This window comes from Hylobates moloch, unplaced genomic scaffold (assembly GCF_009828535.3).
Source record: "Hylobates moloch isolate HMO894 unplaced genomic scaffold, HMol_V3 SCAFFOLD_21, whole genome shotgun sequence".
Lineage (NCBI taxonomy): Eukaryota > Metazoa > Chordata > Mammalia > Primates > Hylobatidae > Hylobates > Hylobates moloch.
In genome coordinates this window covers 25,284,458-25,305,483 of record NW_026652296.1, presented here as the reverse complement: position 1 = coordinate 25,305,483, position 21,026 = coordinate 25,284,458, and the positions used below count along the sequence as shown (strand labels likewise).

Here is a 21,026-nt window from a genome sequence, read left to right as displayed (position 1 = left end):
TTCACCCAGGCAGCCCAACTCCAGAGCCCTTCACCTCTATCCTGGACACCTAATAGAGGGTCCTGAACTAGTCAGAGAGCTTGGCAAAGCTTTGGTTGCTGGAGGACCGCTAAGACAAGCAGCACCCCTATCCTAATGCTCTTATATAATACAGGGAGACATCCTTACTGGGCCAGGCCTGATTCTTCAGGGGCTAACTCTGCAACTCTGAGTAGAGGAGAGCAGGCAGCAGACAGCCAGAATTGGCCACCTCAGTTCATTGTTATAACTGTCAACCATGATGTGGCTGCTTTAAAGATAACAAATACGGAGCTGTGTGTGGTGTTATGCCCCTGTGGTCTTAGCTACTCAGGAGGCTGAGGCAGGAGGACCACTTGAGCCCAGGAGTTCGAGTCCGGCCTGGGCAACATAGTGAGACCCCATCTCTAAAAATAAAAATTCCTAGGCTAGGCACAGTGGCTCATGCCTATAATCCCAGCACTTTGGGAGGCCGAGGCAGGCAGATCACTTGAGGTCAGGAGTTCGTGACCAGCCTGGCCAACATGTTGAGACCACATCTCTACTAAAAATACAAAAATTAGCGGGGCATGTTGGGGGGCACCTGTAGTCCCAGCTACTAGGGAGGCTGAGACAGGAAAATCACTTGAACCTGAAAGGTGGAGGTTGCAGTGAGTGGAGATCATGCCACTGCAGTCCAGCCTGGGTGACAGGGCAAGACTCCATCTCCAAAAAAAAAAATAAAAAATAGAAATACATTTTAAAACCCAGATACCTGTAGCATATGTAAGGGACAATTGCAGTTTGGAAGGTACTTCCACATGTATTATATAATTTTATTTTTTAAAATTGATCTCATTTGGTTGTCGTGAAATTTGGTAAGACAGATAAGGCAGGGATTATTAGCCTTGCTTTACAGATGAAGCAACAGGCTTAGAGAGGTACCAAGGTCACCCCGCTAGTGAGTAGTAGAGAGACTTTGTTTTTCCAATCCAGTACTCCTGCCTCCCCTCCTCACCCATTTGGTTCTAATAGTGTTTCCTTCATGTGGCCAGGAGAAGGAGCGCTCCTGGCACCAGCAGGAGCTGGCAAAGGCTCTGGAGAGCTTAGAAAGGGAAAAAATGGAGCTGGAAATGAGGCTAAAGGAGCAGCAGACAGAAATGGAGGCCATCCGGGCCCAGAGGGAAGAAGAACGGACCCAGGCAGAGAGTGCCCTATGCCAGGTGGGAAGCTAGGAGGATTGGAGCTGCATGTCCAATCAGTGATCTCCTTACCTTTGACCACTTCCTTTTCCACTCCCAAGAGTAGTGCTGCAGAGGGGCTTCCAGAAGAGAGCGTAGCTACCCACTTTGCTGCCAGTGAGCAGGGTGGTCCGCACCATTAGCCACAGTTCCGGCAGTATGTCATACTTCCTGAGGGAGGGCTGACATGTACCACATCCTGTCAGCTTGCAAACCAGTGGTAATCTTTGCACTTCCTTGTTCTGAACCCATGGGCTCAGACCTTCCTTTGCCCTCAGCCCCTTCGCATTTGCTAGAAGAGCCCTAGAGCAGCTGGGATGTGCTTGTGGCCTCATTGGTGAGCGTGGTAACCCTGAGCCCACAAGTCGTTACCCCCCTACCCCTCCACAGATGCAGCTGGAAACAGAGAAGGACAGAGTATCCCTCCTGGAGACACTGCTGCAGACCCAGAAGGAGCTAGCAGATGCCAGCCAACAACTGGAACGACTGAGGCAGGACATGAAAGTCCAGAAATTAAAGGAGCAGGTATGGAGGGTGGTCTCGGGCATAGGGGAGAAAGAGGCACTCATTTACCCATTCGACCATGAAGAGTTCTTGGACACTTCTTATGTGCCAGGCCCTGTGCTAGGTGCTGACACATGACAAGTACATAAAGGTATGGCACAGGCCGGGCAGGGTAGATCACGCCTGTAATCCCAGCACTTTGGCAGGCCAAGGTGGGTGGTAGATCACGCCTGTAATCCCAGCACTTTGGCAGGCCAAGGTGGGTGGATCACCTAAGGTCAGGAGTTCAAGACCAGCCTGGGCAACATGGTGAAACCCATCTCTACTAAAAATACAAAAATTAGCCGGGCATGGTGGCGGGCGCCTGTAATCCCAGCACAGTGGGAGGCCGAGGCGGACAGATCAGTTGAGGTCAGGAGTTCCAGACCAGCCTGGCCAACATGGTGAAACCTCATCTCTACAAAAATACAAAAATTAGCTGTGTGTGGTGGCATTTGCCTGTAATCCCAGCTGCTTGGGAGGCTGAAGCAGGAGAATAGCTTGAACCCAGGAGGCGGAGGTTGCAGTGAGCCAAGGTCATGCCACTGCACGCCAGCCTTGGTGACAGAGCGAGACTCAAAAAAAAAAAGGTGTGGCACAGCAGTCAGCATGACAGACATTGCCCCTGCTCTCAACAAACTTACATTCCTGTGGCAGAAATGGATGACAAATGAGCAGACACAAAGTAAATGAGATTATTACAGTTTGTAATAAGTTCTGTAAAGGAAATAGAATGATACAACTGAGAGTGATTCAAAGGAGGTTCACTTTGCACTTAGTGGTCAGGGAAGCCTCACTGAGAAAGTAACATCTGAGCTGAGACTTGAAGGTTAAAAAGAAACCAGCTCCGGCCAGGCACGGTGGCTCAAGCCTGTAATCCCAGCACTTTGGGAGGCCGAGGCGGGCGGATCACGAGGTCAGGAGATCGAGACCATCCTGGCTAACACGGTGAAACCCCATCTCTACTAAAAATACAAAAAATTAGCCGGGCGTGTTGGCGGGCGCCTGTAGTCCCAGCTACTCGGGAGGCTGAGGCAGGAGAATGGTGTGAACCCGGGAGGCGGAGCTTGCAGTGAGCTGAGATCGCACCACTGCACTCCAGCCTGGGGGACAGAGCAAGACTCCGTCTCAAAAAAAAAAAAAAAAAAAAAAACCAGCTCCATGATACAATATAGGTGAACCTTGAAAACATCAGGTTAAGTGGAAGAGCCAAACACAAGAGGCCATATATTATATATGATATGCTTCCATTTATATGAAACACCAAGAATAGGCAACTCTATAGAGGCAGAAAACAGATTTATGGTGGGGAATGGGGATTGACTGTGAATGGGCACTGGGTTTATTTTGGGATTGATGGAAATGTTCTAAAATTGATTGCGGTGATAGTTGCACAACTCTGAATATCCTAAAACCCACTACATTGTATACGTTAAATGAGTGAATTGTATGGTATATGAGTTATATCTCAAGCCATTTGAAAAAAAAGAAACGCCTGCCATGTGAAGAACACTTTAGGCAGAGGAAACACCTGTCGCAAGAGCCCTGGGACACAGAAGAGGGCTTGGGAAGTTCAAGGACAAAAAGGAGTCAGTGTGGCTCCAGCTTGATAAACTCAGGGGCGAGTGGAGTGGTAGCCAGAAGCCCTGTGTCAGCCATTGTAGGAGCTTGGATTTTGTTCTAAGAGCAATGGGAAACTGTTGGGTGGTATATATGTATGTATTTATTTGTTTGAGACTGAGTCTCGCTCTGCCACCCAGGCTAGAGTGCGGTGGCACTATCTCAGCTCACTTCAACCTTCGCCTCCCAGGTTCAAGCAATTCTTGTGCCTCAGCCTCCCAAGTAGCTGGGATTACAGGTGCCCGCCACCATGCTTGGCTAATTTTTGTATTTTTAGTGGAGAGAGGTTTCACCATGTTGGCCAGGCTCGTCTCAAACTTCTGACCTCAAGTGATCCACCCACCTTGGTTTCCCAAAGTGTTGGGATTACAGGTGTGAGCCACCGCGCCTGGCCAGTTGGGTGGTATTTAAAAAGCAGGGGTGGGATATGATTTATTTATATATACGTATACACATGCATATACATATATGTGTATGTATTCTCTACTCTCCTGAGTAGAGAATAGTGTGTGTGTGTTTTTAGGGGATCGTGGCATCAAGTGGAAGTAGGGATATGGTTAGGAGACTGTTCCCATGGTCTAGGTGAGAGACTATTACCAATTCATGGACTCTGACCAAGAAACCTGGGTGAGCCAGTGCACTTTGTGAGGGAGGAGAGGGACTAGGAAGTGAGAAGGTGAGGTGGAAACAATGTGGATTGCTGGCTTCTGCCTCAGCTTTTGCCACCCCACCAAAAGAAACAGTATTTCTACGACACAGATTTCCTCTACTCAATGATTTCTTATCCCTCTTCAGGAGACCACTGGGATACTACAGAACCAGCTCCAGGAGGCTCAGCGGGAGCTGAAGGAGGCAGCCCGGCAGCACAGAGATGACCTTGCTGCCCTCCAAGAAGAGAGCAGCTCCCTGCTGCAGGATAAGATGGACCTGCAGAAGCAGGTCCCCTCCTCCTCCCCATCCAGTCCCATGGTCCTTCCCCAACACAGCCAGGCTTTCCCACTTCCTCTTGCAGGACAGGGAGAACCTTGGCCCTGCTGCCTGGTTTGGGAGGGTAGATGGGTGGGCCACAGTACTGAGTGGAAAATTAGAGGGTGCTCAGAGTTGAGCATGTGCTTGGAAGAGCCCTGGGCTGGTAATCTCTTTCTCTGTAATGGCCGCAGAGCTTGTGTTTTCCCTGGCTGTCTCAGTTTCAATTGTTCTTTCCGTCCTTGCCATAAATCTAATATTTTTACATACTAGATTGCTTCTCCTCAGAATCCTATATCAAATGATGTTCTGACTTTTCATTTTTAAAAAAGCAATCACAATACATGTTTTGCCTTTGGGAGTAGTTATAGTCAGCCTTTTTTTCCTTCTTTTTGGTGGGGGAGACAGGGTCTCACTATGTCACCCGGGCTGAAGTGCAGATCACAGCTCACTGCAGTCTTGACTTCCCAAGCTCAAGCAATTCTCCCACCTCAGCCCCCTGAGTAGCTGGGACTACAGATGTGTGCCATCACACTGGCTAATTTTTAAATTTTTATAAAGACAGGGTCTCACTCTGTTGCCCAGGCTGATCTCGAACTCCTGGTCTCAAGCAGTCTGCCCGCCTTGGCCTCCCAAAGTGTTGAGATTACAGGTGTGAGCCACCGCACCCAGCCCAGCCAAGATTTTTGTTTGTGGCTGCCTCTGTGCAGCGTATGTGAGGCTGGGAGGCAGATGACCAGGCCGAATTGTATTGAGGAAGGGGGTGGTTAAGAACAGTGTGTAGGGATTGGTGGAATCGCCACAGCATTGGAAATGGCCACTGACTATGGTAAACCTCGAAGGACCCTGAAGCCCTAGGTGAGGAACATCTTCCCACCGGCCCCCTGCCCTGCCATCTTGGTCTTCATGCCCTTAATTTTCCAGGTGGAGGACTTGAAGTCTCAGCTGGTGGCCCAGGATGACTCCCAGAGGCTGGTGGAGCAGGAGGTTCAGGAGAAGCTGAGAGAGACCCAGGAGTATAACCGAATTCAGAAGGAGCTGGAGAGAGAGAAAGCCAGGTAGGCTAGATAGGCCATAGAGGTGGCTTTTGTCTATCTGGCTGCCATGGTCACTGTGATATTGACAGTTGTTTGCTCAGGCCACCTTGCCTTTCATGTCTGCAACTCTGGGATGTACATGTAGCCATGTGGAGAGGACATGGTTCCTGTCTTCAAGGCTTGAACTTCATTTATTTAGTAAATATTTCGAGAACACCCATTATGCACCAGGCACCATGCTTGGGGATACAGTGATAAACAAGACTGTATGGTCCCTGCCCCAGTAGAATTTATAGTTTTGTGGGGAAGACATTAATCAAATAATAACTCAAATTATTACAGGTTATGACACACGGAGGAAACAGGGTGAGAGAGAGAAGAGACCTACTTTAGAACCGTTGTTAGGGAAGGCCTTTCTCAGGAAGTTGCATTTAAACTGAGCACTCAGCATGAAGTGGAGCTACCCATGTAAAAGGGTGAGGGGGAGTTCTATTCTGTAAGAGAAATAATATGCAAAGGCCATGAGGCAGATAAAAGTTTACAGTGTTTGGTGGAACTGAAAGAGTGGTTGGAGCCTGACTGGATTGTAATTGGAGCCTGGTGAATGAGCAGAGTGGCATGAGCTGGGCAGGTCCACAGCATTCAGGATTTGGTAGGCCACAGCAAGGAGTTCGTAGTTTGAGTTTCACAGGAAACCTCTGGAGAATTTCAAGCAGGGAAATTGATACAATCCAACTTATGATGTATTTGAAGGGATTGTAATGATATGAGACATCAGGAGTGAAAGAAGACCATTCAGAGTGAAGAGCAGCTTGTATTCTTAGTGCTGTGGGAATTTGAGAAGGGGATGGGCTGGGTGCGGTGTCCCACGACTGTAATCCCAGCACTTTGGGAGGCTGAGGCAGGCAGATCACTTGAGGTCAGGAATTCGAGACCAGCCTGGCCAACATGTTTACTAAAAATACAAAAAAAATTAGCTGGGCTTGGTGGTGGGTGCCTGTAATGCCAGCTACCTGGAAGGCTGAGGCAGGAGAATTGCTTGAACCAGGAGGTGGAGGTTGCAGTGAGCTGAGATCACACCACTGCACTCCAGCCTCGGTGACAGAGTGAGACTCCATCTCAAAAAAAGCAAAAAACAAAAAAAACACAGTTTGAGAGGGGACACATTATTTTGGTGATGAAACTAGAGGCAGGAAGACAAGTTAGGCTAGTACACTTGTCCTGATGAGAGATCCTAAAGCTAAACCAAGGTAGGGTAGTGGGGAAGAGGAGGAGAGAAGCAAAGAGGTTTAAAAGATGTTAAGGGAGTTAGAATCAATTGTATATAATCATAGATTGGATGTAGGTAGGTTGAAGGGAGAACTCTGGAGTGGTCAAGGTCCTACGCTGGGACACTGTGTGGATGGAAGTGCCATTCACTGAGCTAGGGAACATAGTAGGAGATGATTGAGTGGGCAGGGGAGTAGAGGAAAGGGGCGGGGAAGATTTGGACATGTTGAACGTGAGGTACTAATATAAGGTATATGTGAAATTTGCCAGAGAAGAATAAGGTTGATAGCTAGGCATGGTGGCGCATGCCTGCAATCCCAGCTACTCGGGAGGCTGAGGCACGAGAATCATTTGAACCCGGGAGGCAGAGGCTGCAGTGAGCCAAGATCATGCCACTGCACCCCAGCCTGGGTAACAGAGCAAGACTCTGTCTCAAAAAAAAAAAAAAAAAAAAACCTGTGAGGTTGAAATGGGGCATCATCTGCAGGAAGTACCTAGGAGCACTTATTATAGTAAATGCTCAATAAATGATAGCTTTTATTGTTACATCATAATCATTATTACTATTTCTATTTTGATTATTAATGCTGTGTTTAGAATACTCAGATGAGAAGGTAATTTTTCATTCCCTAAGAGAATGGCCCAGCACTCTCCCCCTACTCTTTTTAGCCTGACTCTGTCACTGATGGAAAAGGAACAGAGACTCCTTGTTTTACAAGAAGCTGACTCTATTCGACAACAAGAGCTGAGCGCCCTGCGCCAGGACATGCAGGAGGCCCAGGGAGAACAGAAAGAGCTCAGTGCCCAGGTACTTCCCACTCTGGTTATGAGCTCTGCATCCCTGGCGGAAGCCTGATTCTGAAGCGGTGGATTGATTGCTCTGAGTCCTCTCGTGGAGAGGACCCATCTATTTTTCCTGATTACAAGATAGGCTGGTGCCTCAACACCCCTACAGGAGGGGGAAGCCAGGACTAGACAAGGCGGGGGCTTGGGAACCTGACCCAGAGATGGGCATGGCTCCTGTGGGAAACCTGACAGCCCAGAACAAAGTGCACACAGGAGTGGAGCCCACGCAGGCCTGGTTCCAGCACAGCCACTTCAAAGTATGCTGGGTCTGGTTGGCAAGATGTAGCAGGGAGAATGAGCAACCAGAAATACTCCAGATCAGGCAGGCAGCAGCAAGACTTCCAGGGACTCAGTCTGCTCCCATCAGAACCCCAGATGTTGTATACAGAGAAAAGATGGAACTAGGAGGGAAGGAATGGGGTGTAAGAGCCAGATGGTGGATGGCAGGGGTTAAGGGCACACAGGTTTGGCTGTTCAACAGTCTTGAGTTTGAATGTAAGCTTTCTAATTGTATGAATGTCAGCTTCTTCATCCATAAAACAAGGGTGATAATTCTTGTTCCTAATTCCTATAACCATTATAGGAATATGTAAAGTGTCAGGAACACAATAAGCATTCAATACATGGTAGCTATGTTATTGTGACTGGTCTTACTAGGCGCAGCGTCGGGGTTTCAGGGCAGAGTTCTGATCATAGCAGGGAGCCAGCATATCTGCCCAGGAAGCCAGGGCTGAAGCCCATTAGCATAGCAGCCTGGGCCCATGTATTCAGTAGTCGGCAGGCAGCCAGGTGTTAGATCTAGGGTAACACTCATTTCAGAGCCCCTCTACCTGCCTGAGAGCTGAGCTGAAATCCTCTCAGCCCTGACCAGAGTTTGTACAAGGATTGAGTGGGGTCTGGCCTGGGAACGCCTGAGGAGAGGGTATCCACTTCCTGCTTATAGTATGTACAATTCTTCTTTGTCAGATGGAATTACTAAGGCAAGAGGTGAAGGAAAAGGAGGCTGACTTTCTGGCCCAGGAAGCACAGCTGCTGGAGGAGCTGGAGGCATCTCATATCATGGAGCAGCAGCTGCGAGCTTCCTTGTGGGCCCAGGAAGCCAAGGCAGCCCAACTACAGCTGCGACTGCGCAGCACAGAGAGCCAGCTAGAAGCACTGGCCACAGAGCAGCAGCCCGGGAACCAGGCCCAGGCCCAGCTGGCCAGCCTCTACTCTGTCCTGCAGCAGGCCCTGGGGTCTGTTTGTGAGAGCGGGCCTGAGCTGAGTGGTGGGGGAGACTCTGCTCCTTCCCTCTGGGGCCTTGGGCCAGGTGAGACAGCCTCCCCAGAACTAGGTCCTTTGGGCCAAAGTCAGGCCTGGCTCCCAGAGGAAAGGGAGAGGAATGCTATTTATATTGCTTCGGGGTTAAGATTACATACTTGGGAATTAATTCTGAGTTCAAGCCCCAGCTCTACCGTTCGCTAGCCATGTGTCCTTGGGCAAGTCACCTATCCTCTCTGAGCTTGATTTTCATCAACTACAAAATGAAGATGTTAAAAGTACTTACCTTATAATTTCACCAAGGAGTTATGAGGCTGCAGATGTGAATCGCTTACACGGTTCCTGGCACTTATTAAGTGCGTAATAAGCGATAGCTGGTGTTAATCTAGCACCCACCATAGTGCCTGGCCCATACTTACGGAGAAAATATGTGATGAGTGAACTGCTGAGAAAGGGGTTCTTTGCGGAGAAGAGGGACCAGTGGGAAGAACAGGGCTGTGTCTGGGGAGGTCTGGCTGTTTCTTTTCATAGTGGCAGCCAGGTGAGAAGGTTTTCCTCATTTTTTCAGAACAGAATGGAGCTAGGAGCCTCTTTAAGAGAGGGCCCCTGCTGACTGCTCTCTCTGCTGAGGCAGTAGCATCTGCCCTCCACAAGCTTCATCAAGACTTGTGGAAGACTCAACAGACCCGGGTATGTTTCTCTGCTCCCCTTTCCTGAACTCTACATCCCTCGAAAAGCATGAGGCAAAGACATATGAAGCAGTTTGACCTATTTTATTCCTGAGATCAAGTTGGGATGAGTTTCACCTCTATCACTTACCACCTGGCAACCACAAATGAAGCATTTGGAGTTCCTGGGCCTTGTTTTCCCTTGCAGAGTAGGGCAGATAGTGCCTGCTCAGGGTTTTGAGGATTACATGAGAGAGGATCTTGAATGAGCCCTGTAAACCAAAAAACCCTGGGTAGGCCGGGTACGGTGGCTCACGCCTGTAATCCCAGTGCTTTGGGAGGCTGAGACAGGTGGATCACCTGAGGTCAAGAGTTCGAAATCAGCCTGGCCAACATGGTGAAACCCCATCTCTACTAAAAATACAAAAATTACACAGGGGTGGCGGTGAGCACCTGTAATCCCAGCTACTCAGGCTGAGGCAGGAGAATCACTTGAACCCGGGAGGTGGAGGTTGCAGTGAGCAAAGATTGCGCCATTGCACTCCAGGCTGAGCGACAAAAGTGAAACTCCATCTCAAACAAACAAACACAAAAAAACCCTGGGCAGATGTATGGCATTGTTTTCCATCGTTTTCCACTCATCCATGAATTTATTCTTGGTACCCAGGCTTCCAAGAGAAACCCTAGAAATCAGTGACCACTGAGATTTGAGGTTGGCATTTATAGGCATGTTCTAGGCCTAGGTCTGAAAGAGCTCATAAATTCCACCTCACAGTGAACCTATCAATCTATACAAATTGAGTGTCATCCATATGTCAGCCACTGTGGGCTGGGTCTACAAAAAGGAGAAAGACCTGATCTCTGCCTAAAGAAGGCTTGTGACATGGTGGAGGAACCAAACTGCATTCTGCTGGAAAGCAGAACTGAGAGAATTAATTGGATCAATAACAGATGCAAGTGATGCACTGTTGGAACTAGGAGGAGGGGGCAATTCATCCTGATTTGGGAAGGGTCAGAAGGAAAGAAGAGATGACCTTTGGGCTAAGCTTTGAAGTAGGAGTGTTGAGAGGGAGGAGGTGACCCCTGGGCTAACTTTGAGCAGGAGCTCTGTTTCAAAAGACATAGATAGGTCAGAAGGGGATGGATTCTCACTCCATCCAAGTGGAACAGAGCCTGTCATCACTTCAGGGAGCTAAATACACATGTGTTCACAGGAAGTAACCTGGCAATCTGGGAGTAGGTCCACAATGGCGGCCCACCACAGAGGCTGAGAATGAGGAGAGAGCTTGAGCCCTGCATTGCTTTGTGGAAGATGAGGAACTCACGTTTAGCCATGCCCTTCCTTTCCCAGGATGTTCTGAGGGATCAGGTCCAGAAACTGGAAGAGCGTCTAACTGATACTGAGGCTGAGAAGAGCCAGGTCCACACAGAGTTGCAGGATCTGCAGAGACAGCTCTCCCAGAATCAGGAAGGTGAGAAGCTCAAGACAGACAGGGAGATTCAGAGGGAGGAGAAGGGATAGGTGGGGAGCCCAGAAGTGGCAGGCACAGGCCTAGCAGCCACTCTGTTTATTTTATTTTTATTTTATTTTATTTTTGAGACGGCACCTCACTCTGTCACTCAGGTTTGAGTGCAATGTCACGATTTCAGCTCGCTGCAATCTCTGTCTTCCGAGTAGCTAGGATTATAGGCATGCACCACCACACCTGGCTAATTTTTTGTATCTTTAGTAAAGACGGGGGTTTTACCATGTTCACCAACCAGCAGAGCCACCCAGGTCTCTAGGAGCTCCTGCACAATTATAGGATTGGGGGCTAGAAGGGACCTCCAGTGTCATCTGGCTCAACCCTGTCTGGAATTGAGGGCCAAGGCTCTCTGTGATGAGGATGAGGACATATTGGGATGATTACCAGGTAGTGCTGCCAGGCAAATAGAAGCAGCTGGCGGATGGTTGATGTCTCTAGGACACTGGATATAATTCTCTCCTTCTTGGCCTTCCCTTTGAATCTGTTCCCCATACTCCATCTGCCTCTATATCCCTCTATATCCCAAACATGGGTCTTACTCCACTATCTCTCCTCTCCTCTCCTTTTCTCAAAGAGAAATCCAAGTGGGAAGGAAAGCAGAACTCCCTAGAATCTGAGCTGATGGAACTACATGAAACTATGGCATCCTTACAGAGTCGCCTGCGGAGAGCAGAGCTACAGCGAATGGAAGCCCAGGTAAAGTGGTACTGGTTTCAGGGAGGGGTTTGCCTCAGGAGTAGTCCCTTGGGCCCACCTTGGCCTGTGGGCATGTGTCCCACTTCCTTCAGCAAGTCTATCAGTTCCTCTGGCTGTCTCCACGTCCCTGGGGGCCATTATTAAGGTTCCAGTGAATCCTCCTTCAATTGCTTTTTCTGAATTGAGGTTGATATTTTTGCCCCTTGTCCTGAAGGACCAGCGTCTCCCCTGGGCATAGTAGAGTCCTGGGAGGTGTTAGGGATGCCTTTTTACAGTATCAGCTTAAGTGGAATATACCACCACTTTTTTGCCCAAGTCCTTATCACTGCAGCCACAAAATAAGAGAAGGGTCAGTGTTGGGGTGACAGTAGCAGAGAAGTGTAGTCTAAAGTGGCTTTTCATCTTGTCTTCTAGGGTGAGCGAGAGTTACTTCAGGCAGCCAAGGAGAATCTGACAGCCCAGGTGGAACACCTGCAAGCAGCTGTCGCAGAAGCCAGGGCTCAGGCAAGTGCTGCTGGCGTCCTGGAAAAAGACCTGAGAACGGCTCGCTCAGCATTGAAGCTGAAAAATGAGGAGGTGGAGAGTGAGCGTGAGAGAGCCCAAGCTCTGCAAGAGCAGGGCGAGCTGAAGGTGGCCCAAGGGAAGGCTCTGCAAGAGAATTTGGCCCTCCTGACCCAGACTCTAGCTGAAAGAGAAGGAGAGGTGGAGACTCTGCGGGGACAAATCCAGGAACTGGAGAAGCAACGGGAAATGCAGAAGGCTGCTTTGGAATTGCTGTCTCTGGACCTGAAGAAGAGGAACCAAGAGGTAGATCTGCAGCAAGAACAGATTCAGGAGCTAGAGAAGTGTAGGTCTGTTTTAGAGCATCTGCCCATGGCCGTCCAGGAGCGAGAGCAGAAGCTGACTGTGCAGAGGGAGCAGATCAGAGAGCTTGAGAAGGATCGGGAGACTCAGAGGAACGTCTTAGAGCATCAGCTTCTAGAACTTGAGAAGAAAGATCAAATGATTGAGTCCCAGAGAGGACAGGTTCAGGATCTGAAAAAGCAGTTGGTTACTCTGGAATGCCTGGCCCTGGAACTGGAGGAAAACCATCACAAGATGGAGTGCCAGCAAAAACTGATTGAGGAGCTGGAGGGCCAGAGGGAAACCCAGAGAGTGGCTTTGACCCACCTTACGCTGGACCTAGAAGAAAGGAGCCAGGAGCTGCAGGCACAAAGCAGCCAGATCCATGACCTGGAGAGCCACAGCACCCTTCTGGCAAGAGAGCTGCAGGAGAGGGACCAGGAGGTGAAGTCTCAGCGAGAACAGATGGAGGAGCTGCGGAGGCAGAAAGAGCATCTGACTCAGGATCTCGAGAGGAGAGACCAGGAGCTGATGCTGCAGAAGGAGAGGATTCAGGTTCTCGAGGATCAAAGGACCCGGCAGACCAAGATCCTGGAGGAGGACCTGGAACAGATCAAGCTGTCCTTGAGAGAGCGAGGCCGGGAGCTGGCCACTCAGAGGCAGCTGATGCAGGAACGGGCAGAGGAAGGGAAGGGCCCGAGTAAAGCACAGCGCGGGAGCCTAGAGCACATGAAGCTGATTCTGCGTGATAAGGAGAAGGAGGTGGAATGTCAGCAGGAGCATATCCACGAACTCCAGGAGCTCAAGGACCAGCTGGAGCAGCAGCTCCAGGGCCTGCACAGGAAGGTAGGTGAGACCAGCCTCCTCCTGTCCCAGCGAGAGCAGGAAATAGTGATCCTGCAGCAGCAACTGCAGGAAGCCAGGGAACAAGGGGAGCTGAAGGAGCAGTCACTTCAGAGTCAACTGGATGAGGCCCAGAGAGCCCTAGCCCAGAGGGACCAGGAACTGGAGGTTCTGCAGCAAGAACAGCAGCAGGCCCAGGGACAGGAGGAGAGTGTGAAGGAAAAGGCAAACGCCCTCCAGGGAGCTCTGGAGCAAGCCCATGTGACACTGAAGGAGCGTCACGGAGAGCTTCAGGACCACAAAGAACAGGCACGAAGGCTCGAGGAAGAGCTGGCAGTGGAGGGACGGCGGGTCCAGGCCCTGGAGGAGGTGCTGGGAGACCTAAGGGCTGAGTCTCGGGAGCAGGAGAAAGCTCTGTTGGCCCTCCAGCAGCAGTGTGCTGAGCAGGCACAGGAGCATGAGGTGGAGACCAGGGCCCTGCAGGACAGCTGGCTGCAGGCCCAGGCGGTGCTCAAGGAACGGGACCAGGAGCTGGAAGCTCTGCGGGCAGAAAGTCAGTCCTCCCGGCATCAGGAGGAGGCTGCTCGGGCCCAGGCTGAGGCTCTGCAGGAGGCCCTTGGCAAGGCTCATGCTGCCCTGCAGGGCAAAGAGCAGCATCTCCTCGAGCAGGCAGAATTGAGCCGCAGTCTGGAGGCCAGCACTGCCACCCTGCAAGCCGCCCTGGATGCCTGCCAGGCACACACTCGGCAGCTGGAGGAGGCCCTGAGGACACGAGAAGGTGAGATCCATGACCAGGATCTCCGATACCAGGAGGACGTGCAGCAGCTGCAGCAGGCACTTGCCCAGAGGGATGAAGAGCTGAGACATCAGCAGGAACAGGGGCAGCTGCTGGAGAAGTCTCTGGCCCAGAGGGTCCAAGAGAATATGATCCAAGAGAAGCAGAATCTGGGGCAGGAGAGAGAAGAGGAGGAGATAAGGGGCCTTCGTCAGAGTGTAAGGGAGCTACAGCTGACTCTAGCCCAAAAGGAACAGGAGATTCTGGAGCTGAGGGAGACCCAGCAAAGGAACAACCTGGAAGCCTTACCCCACAGCCACAAAACCTCCCCAGTGGAGGAACAATCTCCAAAACTTGATTCTTTAGAGCCCAGGCTGCAGTGGGAGCTGGAACGGCTACAGGCAGCCCTGAGACAGACAGAAGCCAGGGAGATTGAGTGGAGGGAGAAGGCCCAGGACTTGGCACTGTCCCTAGCGCAGACCAAGGCCAGTGTCAGCAGTCTGCAGGAGGTAGCCATGTTCCTACAAGCCTCTGTCCTGGAGCGGGACTCAGAACAGCAAAGGCTGCAGGTGAGTCACTCCACCGGGAGTAAGGGCCAGGGGAAACACCCCTGTCTGGCTGCACTCAGGGACTGCCCACCACCCTGGGCCCTGTGGCACCTCAGGAGTATGAGAAAGCTGAGATCATGAGCACCTCAACATCAGTGGGATTCAGACTACTGTGTTAGGGGAGATAAAAAGAGGATAAGACCCCTACAGTCCCTGCCCTCACAGAGTTCACAGTCTAGTGGGTAAACAACAATAACGCAGTGTGGTTGGTGCCTAATAGGGGAAGTTCAGTATGCCCCAGGCATGCTGGAGGCATGCCCACCCTTTCCTGGGAGTGGGTCCTGGAAGGCTTTCTGGTAAAAGCGGTGTTTAAGATTAGACCTGAGCCAGGCGCAGTGGCTCACGCCTGTAATCCCAGCACTCTGGGAGGCCGAGGCGGGCGGATCACTTGAGCCCAGGAGTTTGAGACCAGTCTGGGCAACATGGCAAAACCCCATCTCTACTAAAAATACAAAAATTAGCTGAGTGTGTGGTACGTGCTTGTAATCCCAGCTACTCAGGTGGCTGAGGCAGAAGAATCGCTTGAACCTGGGAGGCGGAGGTTACAGTGAGCTGAGATCACGCCACTGTACTCCAGCCTGGGCGACAGAGTGAGACTCTGTCTCAAAGAAACAAACCCATAAATGGCAGGACTGGAATGAGATCTGAGTCATCTGCCTCTAGAGCCCAGGCTTTCTATCACCAAGCTCTTCGTCTCTCCCAGGCAACCCGAATCCACATGCGTACACTTATTTCTCTTGTTCATCTCTTCTTGACCGTTATCATTTATGAACCACAGGGCACCTAGAAAGTATCTAGCATGAGGCTTCCCCGCTTATCTAAAGGGACTTAACCCAAGGACTTGATCCGTGTTTCATGGTGCATGTAGTCATTTTATAAATGAGGAAATTGGGGTTTGGGGAGAGCTTGTGCTTTTACCGGAGTCATATAGCCACTGAGTGGCTATATGGGCCACTGGGTGCTCCACAGGACACCCAGCCCTGTGTGACTCCAGAGTCCATGCTGTTCCCACAGCACATCAGTGCTCTGTGTCATTGCTCAGCCTTCTAGGAGATGTGAAGTGAGCTGGGGGCTCTGATCCTAGCTTCCTTGCTAGCTCACCGCATATCCTTGAGTAGAGGCCCCTCTGCTCTTTTGTTTTACCCATCTGTAAAATGAAGGTTCTGTACTAGAATGACTCAGAGCCTCTAGGAAAAATAAGACAAAAGCCTGAGGAGAACATTGAACCGCTGTTTGTGTGGAGGGTGGGTTGGTCTGGATATGAGGTTGGCAAGGTGTGATTTTCTCCATACCTCGGTACCCTAGGATGAACTGGAGCTCACCAGACGGGCTCTGGAGAAGGAGCGGCTACACAGCCCAGTTGCGACCAGCACAGCAGAACTGGGGTCCAGAGGGGAGCAGGGCGTGCAGCTAGGAGAGGTGAGCTAGGGGCTCTGGGGGAACAGGTGACCCAGCAGGGAGCTCCTGTCCAGGGGTTTGTCCCCTTCCCTTGGGAACTGGGTTCCTGAAGCTTAAACCTGCCAGATTGGTCTGTGTGTCCTCTATCTGTTCCCTACCTGTCTTAGGGGCTGCCCAGGTGAGATTCACAGGTCTTTCTCACAGGTCTCAGGAGTAGAGGCTGAGCCTAGTCCTGCTGGAATGGAGAAGCAGTCATGGAGACAGAGGCTTGAACACCTGCAGCAAGCAGTGGCCCAGCTGGAGATTGACAGGAGCAGGCTGCAGCGCCACAATGTCCAGCTGCGGAGCACCTTGGAGCAGGTGACCCCTCTTCTGGTCCAGTGGGCATGCATCTCCACTTCTCGTGTGGCCCCTAGAGCATAGGCTCAGTAAATTATAGCCTGTGGGCCAAATCCAGCCTGCTGCCTGTTTCTGAAAATTAAGTTTGTTTGTTTTTTTTCCCGAGACGGAGTCTTGCTCTGTCTCCTAGAGCTGGAGTGGAAAGGTGCGATCTCTGCTCACTGCAACCTCCACCTCCCAGGTTCAAGCAATCCTCCTGCCTCAGCCTCCTGAGTAGCTGGGATTACAGGCATGCACCACCATGCCTGGCTAATTTTTGTGTTTTTAGTAGAGACGGGGTTTCACTGTGTTGGCCAGGCTGGTCTTGAACTCCTGACCTCATGATCCGCCTGCCTCAGCTCTCCAAAGTGCCACCACGGCCAGCCCTGAAAATTAAGTTTTATTGGAAAACAGCCATGCATTGTCTATGGCTGCTTCCCTGCTATGCCCCACAAAGCCTACTGTACTTACTGCAGAAGTTTGCTGGCCTTTGCTCCAGAGGCCTGAGAGGCTGGCCCTGCCTCTTCTGCTTCAGGAGCACTTCTTTGCACTGAGGCCTGCCCTAGCTGTGCCTTCCTCAGCCAGGAGTTCTCTTCCCATGGTTACTGTCCCCTCATACACCTGCACAGGCATTGGCCACCTCTGGAGAAAGGCAGCTCTGCTCCAGCCACAGAGCCAAGCCAAGCCCTGATTTCTTATTTGCACTTTGGCAGGTGGAGCGAGAACGGAGGAAGCTGAAGAGGGAGGCCATGCGTGCGGCCCAGGCAGGGTCCCTGGAGATCAGCAAGGCCACGGCTTCTTCACCCATACAGCAGGTTTACCCGTTTTCCTCAACTGCAGCCTTAGAGAGCCCAACCCCAGCCACCAGAAACTCAGCCCTCCTCATTGCATATCCTGGGCCAACAGCACTTCAGCTAATCCAGAGAGCCCCTCCTGACTGCATTCTGCCCTCCTCGGCACAGCTCAGTCTGTCCCTGCCCTGAGAAGGAGGCCCAACATTGGGGTGGGGGTTGGGGTGGCATCAGGTCTAGTGGTCCTGCCTTCTGACGGACTTAGATCTGTGCACTCCCAGACCAGTGCCACAGGCTGGCCCGGGAGTGGGGCTCATGGGGCTCTGCTTAGGATCCCTGGTGTATGGGGGTTGTGTGGTGCTTGCCAGCTCCTGAGGAGCCTAGGACTTGATCACAGCTTGATCTCTTAGACCTTTTTACAATGTTGAGTTTACAGGCTTAGGGTCCATGGGCTTTCCTGGAGCCAGTGTCCCTTTCTTGGGTAAGAGGCTCGGGGAAGACTCCCCAAACCACTCGTTTATGTGAGGTATCCCTACCAACAGGCACAGGCTTGCAGCCTGGCAGGGAGGTGCTGTTTATGGTGGCTGAGCACTAGATCTCCATCCCCTGTTCTTTCATTAAAGTTCTCAAGGGCAGGCACCGTGTCTTCCTCTCTGCATCCTTAGCTCACAGCCCAGGGCTAGCACAAAGCAGATACATGGTGTAGTTCTGTTAAATTAAAACATGCCTCAGAGAAGCAAATGCCATCCAGGCCTTTTGGGTGTTTTGTGTCAGGTCTCCATGGCATTGCCCATTATGCTGGTGTGGGGCCTCTCCTTGCCCCAGGGCCTGCTGCCCCATAGAGGTCCAGTCTGAGTTCAGATGCTTCTGGTCCATAGCCCTTGCCCAGGCCCCTAAGATTGTGATGAGGTTCTGCAAGACAACTTGCAGAAACCCCAGAGTGGGAAGGCCTATTCCAACAAGAGTGCGGTTTGTCTTCCTTAGGATGGGAGAGGAGGACAGAAGAACTCAGATGCCAAGTATGTGGCTGAACTGCAGAAAGAGGTATGTTCTGGATTTTCTAAGCCCATATTCCCTCCCTTGCACTCAGGCCCTTTGTGCATCTCCAGCAGGGAGAGGGGAAGTTCCTGCCTTCAGAGAACTTCAGTCTCCATGGGAGGCAAAAATAGTCCCAGTCCCAACCCCGTCTCTCATATGCCTAGGGTGGGAGTGGGGAAGAAAGCATGATCCTGGCCTCCGACTTCCAAATCCATACTTAGAAGGGGAAAGGAGAAGGAAGAGGGCTGAGGAGCAGGCAGAAGATTCTAGGAGGACAGGTGGGAGCAAGCAAAGCCATCCTGGCCTCCCTGCCCTCAGAGGTGCCCTCGCAGCCAAGACTGTTGCCAGCGTCCCAGACAGAGGAGCCAGGCACCAGTACAGGCTCCAGGCCACACAGCTCAGCTCAAGCCGCCACTCGCAGAGAAGCGACTTGAAGAGGCTTCCTGCTTCTTAGGCCTCACCTAAAAGTCCACTCTCCCTTTCAAGGCCCAGGAGTCATAAGTGTTACCTTTTTATTTCTGAGCCTATTTCAGAAATCAGTAGTCACTACTGACTGGCAGGGCCTGACTCTGTAGCTAGACCTAGGCTATTACTTTGAACTCTATTAAACTCAGAATGTTTTTCTATTTTATTAAAAAGTCAAAGGCGGGCACAGTAGCTCACACCTGAAATCCCAGCACTTTCAGAGGCCAAGGTGGGCGGATCACTTGAGGTCAGGAGTTTGAAACCAGCCTGGCCAACATGGCAAAACCCTGTCTGTACTAAAAATACAAAAATTAGCTGGACGTGGTGGTGCACACCTGTAATCCTAGCTACTCAGGAGGCTGACACACAAGAATCACTTGAACCTGGTGGGGTGGAGGTTGCAGTGAGCCAAGATTGCATCACTGCACTCTAGCCTGGGCAACAGAGCAAGACTCTGTCTCAAAAAAAAAAAAAGTCAGATAGTGGTTATACTTGAGTATATATTGTTATCAGCCTCATCAAAATGTACATTTAAAATTGGGCATTTTTCACATGTAAATTATCTTTCAGTGAAGTTAATGAATAGCTTTGTTGTTTTCAAGCTCCCTATTTGAGTCACATGTGCAGCCAGGATTGCGAATCACTGGATTCTAGAATTCCTAAGCGCCCTTCCTCTAAACTCTCCAAAGCCTGTTTCTGAGATTCGTGTATGTGGTAGAGTTGATTCAGGTGCTCAGCCAACGAGCATCACAGGAACACAGAGCAGGAAAAGCTGGGACAACTTCAGGGCCCTCAGCTGCTCTCCCTCTTTTTTTTCCTGCCCACCAGGTGGCCCTGCTGCGAGCTCAGCTGACTTTGGAGCGGCAGCAGAAGCAGGACTACATCGCCCGCTCAGTACAGACCAGCCGTGAGCTAGCAGACCTGCACCACAGCCTCTCACACTCACTTCTTGCCGTGGCCCAGGCCCCTGAGGCCACTGTCCTGGAGGCAGAGACCCGCAGACTGGATGAGTCCCTGACTCAAAGTCTGACATCCCCAGGGCCAGTCCTGCTACACCCCAGCCCCAGCACTACCCAAGCCGCCTCCAGGTAGCAGCCGCAGCCAGGAGCACACAGACAGAAGACTGTACCATGGTTCATGGCCCCTCTGCACACCTACAGGTTTGCCAAAGGAAAAGCCTGGCTCTGTTAGGCACCCAGGGGCCCCAGGTCAGCGGGTGTTCCTAGGAAGAGGAAGTAAATCTGCAACCCTGGGGAGGGCCCCAACTTACCTGGGAATGAGGCAAATTGCATTTGCTTGCTTCCTATGGAATCACTCAGAGGAGTGCCTTGCCCTGGCTGAGGGACATGTACTGCCTCTCATCTAGAATTTATTTTCCTAGCACTTCACCACCTCCTTCAACTTCCTCTTCAACAATAAACCCTGGGATCTTTGCGTTAGTTTTCTGCTGCTGTCTCCACTTATGCAGCTGGGCGGCAGCACAACATCAAGGGAGTTTATCAGGGAAGAACTTGCCAAACATTCCTGTTGAGGTAGCATGCATTTATTGTACACCATGCACTGTGATAGGGAAGGGTTACAGAAAACACACAAGACAAAGCCCCTGTCCACAGAGAGCCTGCAGTCCAGTTGGTGAGAACAGGCTAACACTCATTTATGAGTCAGAGGCAATTCTGTATACTGACTAGAAGAACTGTAGAAATTCCAAGGGCTGAGGAAGGGAGGCATGAACTGGCCCTTGAAAGATGGAGTGGAGTCGGAGGTGTTGCCAAGCACGCAGTGAGAAGACTGGTCTGACTGTGGCAGGGGGTTGGGGCTGAGCTTGGGTGGGTTGAGCGGGGAGATTATGGAGGATTAAAAGAAGTTCTGGGGCCTCAAAAACACAGCGCTGACCTTTAGCTAAAGTCAGAGTCTGAGTTCAGAAGCTCCACATGGCCTCATTCCTCTTCTACTCTGGGTGAATGTCCTTGAGATGTCCCTTCCTGGGCATATCAGCTGGAACTGATCTGGTCACCTGTAGTGCAACTATGTGTGAAGCCAATCAGAAGGATGGACTATGGCGGAACTTCTCATCCATGGACTGGTCCTAGTGGAGGCTGGACAGAACCCAGCTCACAGGCTTAAGACCTATTGCTGGCAACCTCCTCAAAGCCTAAAAATTGTTTTTTTTTTTAAGAGATAGGGTTTTGTCCTGTCTTCCAAGCCTGAGTGCAGTGGC

The 21,026-nt window shown here is 51.1% G+C and overlaps 1 protein-coding gene across 7 annotated transcripts in view; it reads left to right on the top strand.

The window, feature by feature from the left end:
• Positions 1 to 20,247, top strand: part of CEP250 (centrosomal protein 250) — a 61,262-nt gene extending 41,015 nt beyond the window's left edge. For all 7 annotated transcript variants that reach the window (XM_058432779.1, XM_058432780.1, XM_058432781.1 and 4 more), the window contains 15 exons: positions 1,053 to 1,220; positions 1,629 to 1,763; positions 4,197 to 4,340; positions 5,292 to 5,425; positions 7,343 to 7,481; positions 8,486 to 8,828; positions 9,348 to 9,469; positions 10,799 to 10,919; positions 11,548 to 11,669; positions 12,084 to 14,699; positions 16,044 to 16,157; positions 16,341 to 16,496; positions 17,228 to 17,329; positions 18,290 to 18,349; positions 19,637 to 20,247. In XM_058432779.1, the coding sequence (XP_058288762.1) occupies positions 1,053 to 1,220; positions 1,629 to 1,763; positions 4,197 to 4,340; positions 5,292 to 5,425; positions 7,343 to 7,481; positions 8,486 to 8,828; positions 9,348 to 9,469; positions 10,799 to 10,919; positions 11,548 to 11,669; positions 12,084 to 14,699; positions 16,044 to 16,157; positions 16,341 to 16,496; positions 17,228 to 17,329; positions 18,290 to 18,349; positions 19,637 to 19,900 (4,740 nt within the window). In that variant the 3' untranslated portion in view covers positions 19,901 to 20,247. The remainder of the gene's footprint in view (positions 1 to 1,052; positions 1,221 to 1,628; positions 1,764 to 4,196; positions 4,341 to 5,291; positions 5,426 to 7,342; positions 7,482 to 8,485; positions 8,829 to 9,347; positions 9,470 to 10,798; positions 10,920 to 11,547; positions 11,670 to 12,083; positions 14,700 to 16,043; positions 16,158 to 16,340; positions 16,497 to 17,227; positions 17,330 to 18,289; positions 18,350 to 19,636) is intronic.
• Positions 20,248 to 21,026: the final 779 nt, after the last annotated feature.